This window comes from Oryctolagus cuniculus, chromosome 6 (assembly GCF_964237555.1).
Source record: "Oryctolagus cuniculus chromosome 6, mOryCun1.1, whole genome shotgun sequence".
Lineage (NCBI taxonomy): Eukaryota > Metazoa > Chordata > Mammalia > Lagomorpha > Leporidae > Oryctolagus > Oryctolagus cuniculus.
This window is the reverse complement of record NC_091437.1, coordinates 145484874-145497654: the sequence shown is the minus strand read 5'-3', so window position 1 is coordinate 145497654 and position 12781 is coordinate 145484874. Positions and strand designations below refer to the sequence as shown.

The 12781-nt window shown below is 35.2% G+C and overlaps 1 protein-coding gene across 9 annotated transcripts in view; it reads left to right on the top strand.

The window, feature by feature from the left end:
* Positions 1–12781, top strand: part of TAF2 (TATA-box binding protein associated factor 2) — a 135554-nt gene that overhangs the window by 105130 nt on the left and 17643 nt on the right. For all 9 annotated transcript variants that reach the window (XR_007918706.2, XR_007918709.2, XR_007918710.2 and 6 more), the window contains 2 exons: positions 1998–2103; positions 5051–5170. Coding sequence is in view for 6 of the 9 variants with exons in the window: in XM_051844012.2 (XP_051699972.1) it covers positions 1998–2103; positions 5051–5170 (226 nt within the window). In the remaining 3 variants the exon portion in view is untranslated. The remainder of the gene's footprint in view (positions 1–1997; positions 2104–5050; positions 5171–12781) is intronic.

The following is a 12781-nucleotide window of genomic DNA, read 5'->3' as shown; positions in this document are numbered from 1 at the left end:
GCCAGTCCATTTACTTTTTTGTGATGACATAATTTTTTTTATATTTGAGCATAGACTTTCTTCTGTGAGTAGAACATAGAAATAAACATTTAATCCATTATATATATTTTTTTTATTTTTTTTTGACAGGCAGAGTTAGAGAGAGACAGACAGAGAGAAAGGTCTTCCTTTTTCCATTGGTTCACCCTCCAAATGGCCACTACGGCTGGGGCACTATGGCTGATGTGCTGCACCGATCTGAAGCCAGGAGCCAGGTGCCTCCTCCTGGTCTCCCATGTGGGTGCAGGGCCCAATCACTTGGGCCATCCTCCACTGCCTTCCCAGGCCACAGCAGAGAGCTGGACTGGAAGAGGAGCAACCGGGACAGAATCCAGCGCCCCAACCGGGACTAGAACCTGGGGTGTCGGCGCCACAAGCGGAGGATTAGCCTAGTGAGCTGCGGTGCCGGCCTAATCAATTATATATTAACCTGACTTGTCCATATATGTTAATTCCAAGCTGTTTGAACATAGGGCCCCTGTCTTTTTAAATTGTTCCTAGAACAATTCTAAACATACAGTAAGTGCTTGGCAAATGCTTGCTGAATGAAAATAACTGAATGATCAAGTAAATGGATAACCTGATTTGGGAGAAGACTATGCATTGTACTTGTATAGTTTATATATGAGGGTACTTCAAAAAGTTTTTGAAAAATGGAATTAAGAGGTGAGTTTATTTCATTGGAAAAAGTATGTATAAGAAATTTTCCAGAAATGATTTTTTTATTGATGACAAAAATACCTCTAATACTTCCAGTTTCATTTTTTACCAATATTTAGACAAGATTTCTTGCCTAGACATTTCCTACTGAGGTTTTGAAATTTTAAAAATCAGAATTTCTCATTTTAAATTTATCTATTCACCTAAAGTTTTTGAAATATAATTGTATTTATTTGCTGCACATTTAAAATTTGTCCTAGAGTTTAGGTTATGCAGAAGCAAAACAGATCCTTACATAGAGTATGATTAAAGAGATCTTTCAGGTCTAAATATTTATAAACCCATGAAAATGAACATGTGTGTATTGTCATTAAATATTAATTTATCCATTTTCACGCTTCAGGATAAGAGGATAAAATGACAACTAAAAACCTGATCTTTTGGGAAAACTCCATTTATTTAAATACCTCCTTTCTGCTGCAAAAAAAAAAAATACCAGCAGACAAGAAAATTTTTCATTTAAGCCCATTTTGATAACTTTTAGTCCCTGGGCCTGCTCTAATCTGCATGGTTGCTATAGCTATTAGTTTTTGGCTATACTATAAATTGATTGTCTTCAGAAGTCCAATTTTGATCTTGAATATTACTGTGAGAAGATGATCATCTTGCCAAGGAAGCATCATATCATATCATATCATGTCAGCTCATCAGCAGGGAGTGAAGAGGAAGGCTGATACACCTCTGGGGTTCCCACTAGAACCTGGTCAAATACTGGAGAAGAATGAGGATAGCAGTAAAGTCAAACTCAAAATCAGAGTAAGAAATACATGTTAAACCTGTATTAGCAGAGTAGGGCATTCACCTTCCTGTATGTCTTTTTGAATGCTTACTATGGTTGTTCCTTAGCAACACTACATGGTACAGACTGTATCATAAAAGAACCAAGATACATTCTAAAATGTTCCAGTTATTTAACTTGTTATCCCATACTTCTTCTCTATTTGAGGGAGGAATCATATGTGCACATTCTACCACAGCTTACTACTTCTTCCCACAATACAGGAGTAGGTTTTAGTTACTATTAAATTTTCAGTAACTTTTAATAAGCTAATTTTGGAGGTTGGGCAAAATAATCCTTTTTTCTCTCCTGATATGTTTTGAAGAAAAGAGACTACTTTTCCTTTTAGGGTTATATGAGGGTATATTCTATTACCTCTATAATGCCTAACAACTAAGATCCAAATGTAAAACGATATAATGGCCCTTTTATTCTTTTGTTTTGTGTGTCTGTGTTTTAGTTTTCAAATTCTCAAGATGAAGAGGAAATTGATATGGATACTGTTCATGATAGCCAGGCCTTCATTTCTCATCATCTGAACATGCTTGAAAGGCCATCCACTCCAGGTAAGATGGAGTATTGCAATTGCTGGGCACTTGGAGGGAGTTCAGTATATATCACTATTCTAAGGTGGGCAGTTTTATTTTCAAATGAGTAACTATAAAGATTAAAATTAGCCAGCATAAAATAGAGATATGTCAGTTTATTACATATTGGTGGCATAATAAAAGTAATGATTTTCTATTTTGTTCTTTTTTAATATTTGACACACTTTTTAATTTTTGTAAAAATCAGTTCATCAGATTTCTTCTAATAGTTTTGATTTCTTGTGTATGTGTGTATTAGTCTTTCAAAATAAAATACTATATCTGGTTTCTTTTTACTAATGTAACCATAATTACATAAAATAATTCTTTACTAAAGTTGATGCTGTCCATTGCCCTATTTTATACTGTTATTGCCTGTCCATTATATCATAGACTCTTGTGTGCATCTCTCAAAGCATATTTTCTTTGAAAATATTATCTGAGACACCATTCAATTCATATATTACAATTATATTTCCCTGTTGATAGGCATTTAGGTTGTTTTGAATTTTTATATATCGTGATAGCTCTGCCTTGCAAATCTTAATCTAAAAGCTTTTGTTCCTTTTTTTTTTTTGTCAAAGTATGTTCTTAGAATAAATTCCTCAAAATGTATTATTACTGAAAAGATTAGTGTTAATTATATTGTCTTTAGAAAATTTTCATAGCTCTTCGTACATGTTGCCACATGGTTTTGAAGAGATTATGCCATTTATGTTATAAACATTTTATAATTTTTAATGAATAAAGCTTTTGATTTGATGTGCATATAAGTCATTAAATATAATAATTAACACATATATGTGTGAGCTTACCACCCAGCTCACTATGTACTTACACTCCATACGTGGACATTCCCTGTGTGTATCTTTGTTCTGCCTTTGCACCACAATTAACTCATAGCTTGAATTTTCATTTTCAGAATTTCATTCTGTTGCTTTTCTTTATAGTATACCTCACAGATACCTCATCCTGTGATATTGGTACTCTTGAATTTTTATGAAACTAATAGAGTAACATGACCTGTTTTCAATCAGCATTAAGTTTCTGAAAATTATGTTGATATACATGCTATAAGTTATTAATTTTCAATTATCTTTTTTAAGATCGTCATAGCACTGTTTTATTGTCATCTGTGTAATAGCCTCAAAGATAGAGTAACCAGAAAATGATCACTTGGGTTTCCTTTTGAATACATTTCCTCTAACATTAGTATAACTGTGTTTCTTTTTCTTTTCTTCTCTGGTTATTGTTCCAATTTCCTTCTATTTGAAAATCCTACTCAGACCTCATGGTTGTTGTTTTTTATGATCTTTACATGTGAGTGATTTTTTTTTTTAGCATGTAAACATGCAGCATTTGTGTTAAGTCTTCATTACTCACCTTGGTTCTTTTATATTTGGCCTTTTGTTTTAATGTTATTTATGAGACCTGAATTAGTTTTCTCAATATAATAATAATCTTAGAAGTGCTTTCAGAATTTGAAAACTAACTCCAGATAAAAATTGAGCCTAAAATATATTTGAAAACATGATTTCTTTTTATAATAGCAAGAGATCTTAGCAATTACTTGTTCTGCCCCATTAAGTAAACTTGAGCAGAAGGACGTTCAGTGACTTTCTCTAGATAACAAACCAAGTAGTGGTCAGCAAGGGCTAGATCCAAATCTTAGGCCTTTTCCACGTGACAAGTGAAGAAATTAAGACACAAAGTACCTTACCCAGAATTCATTTTTAATTTGTTAATAAATTGGGAATCAGCATGTGGAACTGCACATTGCAACTATAGTATTGTTAACATTATACTATTAAACCATTTCCTATTTTGTTTTCTGTATTCTAAATTATTTTGACCTAATAGCAAATTTCATAATGGGATTTATTAGCAAATTTGGGAGGGTGGAGCAAGCAAACTCCACTGTAAGCAAAGTTCCATATAAATACCAACATATATGAAATGGTTCCAGGGGCCAGTGTTGTGGTGTAGGTAAAGCTGCCGCCTGCAGTGCCTGCATCCCTTATGGGCGCTGGTTTGAATCTCGGCTGCTCTACTTCCGATCCAGCTCCCTGCTAATGGACCTGGAAAAACAGAGGAAGATGATCCAAGTCTTTGGGCCCCTGCATCCTCATGGGAGACCCGGATGGAAGATCTGTCTCTCTCTCTCTCTCTCTCTCTCTCTCTCCCTCTCCCTCTGTTATTCTGTAACTCTGCCTTTCAGATAAATACATAAATAAATCTTTAAAAAAAAAAAAAGGAAGAAAGAAATGGTTCATGTCCCAAAATATAAGGACTAATCTATATATTCTAAAAGTCATTCATACTTACTGTATTTCTTTTTTTTTTTTTAAGATTTATTTATTTATATATTTGAAAGACAGAGTTACAGAGGTGGGGGGAGAGAGAGAGAGACAGAGAGAAAGATCAGTTTTCCACCCGCTGGTTCACTCCCTAGATGGCTGCAATGGCCAGAGCTGCGCCCATCTGAAACCAGGATCCAGGAGCTTCCTCTGGGTCTCCCACGCAGGTGCAGGGGCCCAAGGGCTTGGGCCATCTTCTACTACTTTCCCAGGCCAGCAGAGACTTGGATCAGAAGTTGAGCAGCTGGAACTCGAACCGGCGCCCAAATGGGATGCCAGCACTACAGGCGGCAGCTTTACCCTTTATACCACAGTGCTGGCCCCTTACTATATTTCCTGAATGTGTATTGTGCTCAGTAAGCTTACTGGAACTATGACAAAGAATTAAATAGGATCTTTAATAGTTTTTAGATTAATATTTTTCATTATCAGAATTTGACTGTGATTTAACTACTTCTGGTTTTAAAGGTAACTTATGAAAACCTATTGGGCTTTACCAGTTGGGCTTTTTAGTTCTTAGGGGAAACAGAGAAATAAATTACTCTCTTCCCTCTTGTTTGGCATTGTAGGGCTCTCTAAGTATCGGCCAACTACCTCCCGGTCTTTAACATCCCAGCATTCATCAGGCTGTGATGGCACACCCTCCACAAAACCCCAGTGGAGTATGGAACTTGCACGGAAGGGAACAGGTAAAATTAATCATTTGTTTGAAACTCAAGGGAAAAAATATCTGTATACTTTTTAAAAGTACCTTATCCACTTAAAAAAGTACCTTTTCCACTTAAAAAAAAAGACTTTAAAAATATAGATTTTAGAACTTGGCTTTTCTTGCAACATGAGAACTTTATATTACCTGACTTTAAAGACTACTTTAAATTAGAACTTTCTATTTTAAAAATTATATTACTATTACAAAAAACTGAAATAGAAAACATGAAAGAAAAAAAATGCTCTCTCATTCTGCCACTTAAATGTACGGCTTGGGATGGTCATTGGGCACAGCAGTCAAGATGTTGCCTGGGACGCCCATGTTTCCTTTCAGAATGCCTATCTCTGCTTCTGAATCCGGCTGTTGCTACTGTGCATCCTGGGAGGCAGCAGGTGATGGCTCAAGTCATTGAGTCTCTGCCACCCACTGAGAGACCCAGTTATGTTCTGGCCTCCTGGTTTCAGCCTGGCCCAGCCCTAGCTATTGCAGGCATCTAGGGATGAGTCACTGGATGGAAGATCTCTCTCTGTCTCACTGCCTTTCAAATAAAAATTATTTTTATTTAAACAAACAAAGATATTTGTGTGTCTCTGCCATTCATGTACAGAACTCCTGGGATCAGCATTTGGTGAGTGAAACAGTGGAAATGATCACTCTCTCTGCCTCTCAAATTTGAAGAATTTAAAAATCTTCTCAATAAGATACCTAATGTAGGAACAGTTTGTTTTTATAGGACTATTATAATATGACAAATGCTAACTTCAGTAGAAACCACGAAATCGATACCTTTATAAAATACAAAAATCAAGTCCTTATTCCCCATGTTTATGATTAGTGAGTCACTGATACTGTTTCTTGATAATTTTTACATGTTCTGTCTTTTAAATTATTTCATACTAATTAAACTGAAGTTTAGTAAAGGTAATTCAGTTCAGATGTTTGTTATCTATACTCTATTATTTTGCACTATCTTTTCTATTGCTTACAAAGAGAAAACTGTAAGTAAAGAGCTGCTAATAAAATAACATGAAACAAAGATTAAATCTGCCAGTTTTGAAGAAATAGGGGGTGAAAAACAAGGTGCAATAAGCAAAATCATTTTTAAAGAATTGTTTTTCCAGAAGTAGCTATTCAGAGTTTAAAGTCTTATGTATCACCAGATGGATTTTGTGTATATAAACCATGTTTTTGTCAGATATAAACAAAAGAGTACTGTTTATTTATTTGAAGAGCTGTTGGATCAACTGTGATTAATAAGAGACTTTAAACAAAAGTGACACCTCAAAATATTTTGGTGTTTTGACCCTGGACTGTTAGTTGCTTATAATTCTTTGTGTACTCTGTGCATTTATTATAAGATATTCACACCAAATATGTCTCCGGAGTCAGCTTTAGCTGGACTTCTGAGTACATTTTAACATTTCTTGAGCTTTGCTGATTTTGTATTCTCTTCGTATTGTTTTGTTTTAGGTTTTGGTGTAATTTTACCTTATAATTACATTTACTAAAATTTTGTTATACAAGATTTTTCTGTATTTAAAACAATTACAAAGCCTAGAGAGTTTTGAACTTTCTTAATATAGTTTGAGAGTGATGTTTCTGCTTGCCTTCCTTGTGCTTAAAAAATAATAATAATTTGTCTAAATTTCTAGAAAAATCAGTTCCTGTTTCAAAAAGAATCTGCATATATCTCTTTGGTTTTTCTTAATGATATGGCACATTAATCTCAGTAGAAGTAAGTCTTAACACCTTTTTGTGTCCACTAATGTACATTTTTTTTTTCATTTTTACACATGCCTTTAAAAATGCATTTTTGGGGGCTAGCCATTTAGCCTCACAGTTAAAATGTCTGTATCTCACATTGGAGTACCTGGGTTCAATTCCTGGCTCTGGCTCCTGACTCTAGCTTCCTGCTAATATATAGACCTTGGGAGGAGAGGCAGTAGTGATGGCTCAAGTAGTTGGGTTCCTGCTACCCTGTTATGTTCTCTTCTCCCAGCTTAGCCTAGCTGTTGCCAGCATGTGAAGAATGAACCAACAGATGGGAACTCTCGCTCTGTCTGCCTTACAAATAAATTTTTAAAATTTAACAAAAATACAACAAACACATACATATATATGTATATGTATATATACTATATATCTACATAGGTATATATTCTATATATATTTATATATCATATCTAGATAGATAGATTAATATAGTCTCTTTCTTTGCAGTTTCTCTACATATAGATTTGTAGTTCTCATGGCATCGTATGGGAAGATTGCAGAGGAAGACACAGGGCTAGTGATGAATAGGGAAGCTTTAAAATTTTGGCTTTGGTTAACCATCAGTGTAGGAGCCTCTTGTATTATAAAGCAAAATGTAAATGAGTTATGTAGACTGATCTGTTAAACTTATTTTGAATGTGCCTTTGTAATTTTAAGTGTTTATGCTACTTAGTACCCTAGACCACTGAGGAAGTTGTAAACTTCAAAAACTATATTATTAGAATTTTGAAAACTTTTGTTTTACGGTGATACTCCAAAGATTTACTTACATATGGATTTATACATAGCTTTATATGTGTTGAATGCAGTTTGTCCATATACACATTGTTATGTTTGATAAGTAACTTTCCCAGGTAGCCTAGCAAATGTCCTTTTGACTCATACCACACACGAAGAATTTAAGTATTAAACCTAGTCATTGTATGCAACAATATATCTCTGAGAAGGGGAACTCAACAGCTCCATGTTTTGTGATATTAGAAAGGTAGCAGATGATGTATTTGGGCCCCTGCCATCCATGTGGGAAACCCAGATGAAGATCTTGGCTGCTGGCTTCAACCTGGCCCAGACCTGGCTGTTGAGACTATTTGAGGAGTGAACAAGCAGATGGAAGATCTGTGTGTGTGTGTGTGTGTGTGTGTGTCTTTGTAATGCTTTCAAACAAATAAATAAATAGATCTTTTAAAAAAGAAAAGAACACAACTTTAACCTAATACATGTTAAATTAATTTGGTAGTGAAGCAGTTTCCTCTCTCCTGCCTGTCAGCAGGAGCTGGGAATCTTCTGCTGTGTTAGCCACCTTGGCCTGGGGTTGAGCACGGGGATTCAGGAACAGTGGTAAGGGAAGCTGTGACTAGTCTTCAGTCTCTAGTATTCTCAATTAAAGATCACAAGTGAGTTTTCAGAGGCTGTTGTTGATCTCCATCTGAGGCATCTTTTATTCGGGCCATGTAAGTCTTACAAAATTTTTGAAAATTTACTAAAAATGAATAAATCACACATAAAAGTCTGAATTTCCTGCTTTTCTTTTGTTTATAATTTTAAATTTATTTTTATTTATTTGAAAGGCAGAGCAACAGAGAGAAAGAGAGCGCGTGCGTAGTTGGGAACTGAAATATGTTGCAGATCTTGTCTAGGAGGATTGGAAAGGAATGGGATTTGGGTAAAATAAGGAATGGATGGAAAGTATTAAATAGAAGGCAGGTTATGCTTTACTTCTAACTTTTGTCCCCAATTTTTCCTTCCATTGAATATGATAATGAGAAGAAGATTTAGAATATTTTAGAGTGGAATTATATGTGAATAGTAGATCCAGTAGGGTGAGGTAAGAAAGAAATGGCAGGAGTATTTTTCATCTCTGTTACTTCCCTTCTGTGTACTTTCTCTTTCCTAAAGTGAGGAAAGGAATATGAAGAAAGAGCTGTATGATTCCCTTGGTGGTGGAGCTGAACGTACCGTCTCCCCTCTCCCCTTATCACTGCAAAGGCCTAAGTTGCCTGGGCTGTCTCCCATGTTGTTGCAGGGGTTGCAGAGAAGAGAAGATGGGAAGAGGAGGAAGGAGAGTTCCTGCAGCTGCCTAGTGAGGGCTTCAGAAGAGCACAGTTCTAGTACATGAAGTTTCTTTAATTAAAACGGCTAAAAAGAAAAGGGCTAGAGATCTATCTTTTCAAGCTGTAATTTGAAAAACATTGTATTTTAATTAAATTGTTATAATTCTACAGTTTATATTTTTACAGTGGACTACAGAACAGATTTCACACATTTCCTAACAGAAACTATAGGTTATATTAAATATATACCTAATGCACATAAATTTGATAGAATTAGTAAATTATTCAGTGTTTCTTATCAACACTTTTATCAGATGAGCTGAAAAGCTTCCACATTAGGCTTATATTAAGTGGCTCTTTGTGTTTGTTTTGTATTTGTTAAATTGACTGCACCTAACCTTTATCCATAATGTGTTTTATTTGGCCCCCAGGAAAGATTTTATGTTGACTAGAACAACAAAACTGAGTGTCTTTTTTGTTCTTTCCACATAACTTGAAATAGGAAGATTATAATATTTTGAATTATGTGTTTCTTTTCTCTGGTAAATCTATTTACAGTAGAAACATGTGAAGACATTGAAAGGGCTTTTATTAGCCTAAAAATTATGCCTAATTATAGATGGTCTCTGAGTTTCTAGTCATTTTGTATACCCTCTGAAATGAAAGTTATTTTGTGAATGTTTGTGTCAAGAGGATAGTAGGACAAGCATTTTCTTGATAGAGATTTTATAGATGACTTTATTATACATTCTGTGAAAGTAAACTCAAGCATATCCCAAATCTGTATGTTAATATAATTCCACATGGAGAGGAAATTGCAGTTTCTTGTCACCTTGGATTAGACTTCATAAAAATTGTTCCGTAAAGAGTGAGAGAATAAGCAAACAAAAATAGATACCGAGAGTTTGATTATTGATGGGATGGTACAACGTTGTCATTTATTCTACTGGTATAAATACTTCTTATAACTTCATGTATGTGTCTGTGCATAGTCATGAGGATATTAGTAGGATAAATTTCTAGAAATCAACCTTCTGAATCAAAGAATATGGGAACTTAAAATCTTCATCGATATTGCTGGATTATCTTAACTTTTTCTTTTAAATGCTTTATAATGAAAAACTGTAGTCAGTTCAATATAGTTAACCCTCCATGTCTCTGTTGCTCATCTTCAACAGTGATCAGCTCCTGGTCAATATTATTAACTATTTCCACTCTTCTGAAATACTTGAAGTAAATCCTTCATATCACATAGCTTAGTATATATTTCTAACAGATAAGACTTTGGAATATTACAACTTCAGTAATATTATACCTAGAGATTTAACAGTCCTTTTACATGAAATATTCAGTTGACTTGTAAATACAATTTTTAAACAATTTCTGTGGCTGTATTCTAAAAACTTAGTTGAATTCAGTTTTATATGTGGTTGTGTGTTCTTCCATCCAAAAGCGTATTACTGGTAGACTTTGTTTTTATGAGGTTAACCACTCTGGATGTTCAGGATCTTGATCCATTAATTCATATAAGGATTGTGAGATGGTGATTTTCTGATTTATTCTTCCATTTTTATTTATAAGCTATATTATTTCTATAAAGCTAGATTTCTCCTCATCTGTTACCAAGTGGTCTAAATCACAAAGGTAAATAAAGATAAATACTTGATTCTATTTAATAATTTTCAACATACTGCTTTGTTTGACTAGCTTTCTCAATGGTGATCAACCAGTTTCAACCTATTACAATTATTATCCTTATCAAATTTTCCTAAGAACAGTGAAAGCTGACTCCTAAGTCTGTTTGACAAGGCTTTAACTTCCTTTAATACTAGATGTTTCAGGCTTATCTTGCACATACTCTCTCCCAGACCTGGAATTGGCCATTTGGCCAACCCATGATTCCTAACACATTTATTTATCCTTGAAACTAACTATTGCATTCATTGTCTTCTTAATAGATCCCATGTAAATCAAAAGAAATGTAAGATTTATAATCAGTGCATCTTTAATGCACAGTATTCAGCCAGTAGACAGAACAGTGGATTCACTTTTGAAGTAGTTGTAAATATTTCTTTGAGGAAAAAAGTACTCCTACAAATGTTCAGTTGTCCATTTGCAGTTACCCCCACTGGGAAGTACAGGTTCCAGTATAATTACTGACTTTCTGAAATCCAAGAATCTGGCAGGTTTTTAGTATTAGATGATGACTTCTCTTGGTGCAGAAATGGAGCTCAGACTCCCAAGAGTGCAGACAGCTAGTTAGAAAGTTGCGAAGTCTGTTGATATAAAATGACTAAATAATGAGATATGAGCCAAAGCGATTTGTTTATGAGGCTTTAAATTCTGTTACTTCTTATTATTATAGTACTGTTAGGTATTCTGTTAGGTATAGGCCCATTTCCCTGCATTTATAATCAGAAATATATTCGTGTACTTTACTTAAAATTTAAGGTAAAATCAGATAGTGGCACATTTGGCTCAGGCTAAATTAGATAATCTCTTCAAATTTTTCTTTCTCTGAAGAATATTTGTATATCAATTATTATAAAATATACAGATTTCCAAACTTGTATGCATGTATAATCTGTTTAGTTTTTGTATTAGTATTGGTATTGGATTTTTTTTTTTTTTTTTTTTGACAGGCAGAGTGGATAGTGAGAGAGACAGACAGAGAGAAAGGTCTTCCTTTTGCCATTGGTTCACCCTCCAATGGCCGCCGCGGCCGGCGCGCTGCGGCCTGCGCACCGCGCTGATCCGATGGCAGGAGCCAGGTGCTTCTCCTGGTCTCCCATGGGGTGCAGGGCCCAAGTACTCGGGCCATCCTCCACTGCACTTTCTGGCCAAAGCAGAGAGCTGGCCTGGAAGAGGGGCAGCCGGGACAGAATCCGGCGCCCCGACCAGGACTAGAACCCGGTGTGCCAGCGCCGCAAGGCGGAGGATTAGCCTAGTGAGCCGTGGCGCCAGCCGGTATTGGATTTTTTAAAAATCATGAATATAAAAAAGCATTTTATGGATAGTAAAGTTGAATAATCTGTGATGACAGAAACTTTGATTCTTCTCTACTTGTTCTAAATTATTTGAACAGTGCCTAACACAAAAGACAGAAGTCAAATACCGGTTGAATGAATAATCTCTATTAGTGTCTATTCTCTTCCCTCAGTGACTTTAAAATTATATGTAGTTGAATTAAGTTCACCTAGCAACCTATTTATTTAAAAAAAAACTGTATAATTTTGTACATTAATTCACTTACTTGTTTAGCAAGCTTTACTAGGAGTGGGGAGGTAGGTGGAGTGGGGGGATATTAAATTATGTGCTATATACCAGGACCAAAAAAAAAAATTAACTTCTTATCCTCAATAAGCTGTAACAGAAGAGCTTCAAAGATAAAAAAAAAAAAAAACACCACATGTAGTGGATGGGCACCATAGCATGGTTGTTACTAGCATAGCACTCCAGTCGGGCTCTTTGGGTTTGTAGCTCAGGCTCTGTGAGTACCACATTGGGCAGTAATCTCTCTGGTCTTTCATTTGCTTATCTGTGTTATGCTGTGGAACATTAAGGAACACATTCCTGTTAGGCAATTCGCAGAAAACTTCCCAAGGAAACAACATTTGAGCTAACTTTTAAATTATTACAGAGACTAAAACATTCTTTCCCTATTCCCTCCTTTAAGTTACAGTTTAACCATTACTTCCTTGAAGAACTTTGCCTCTCTGATTCCCCAACTAACCCTGTTGTGCTCCTGTTTTACTGTTTTGTCTTAT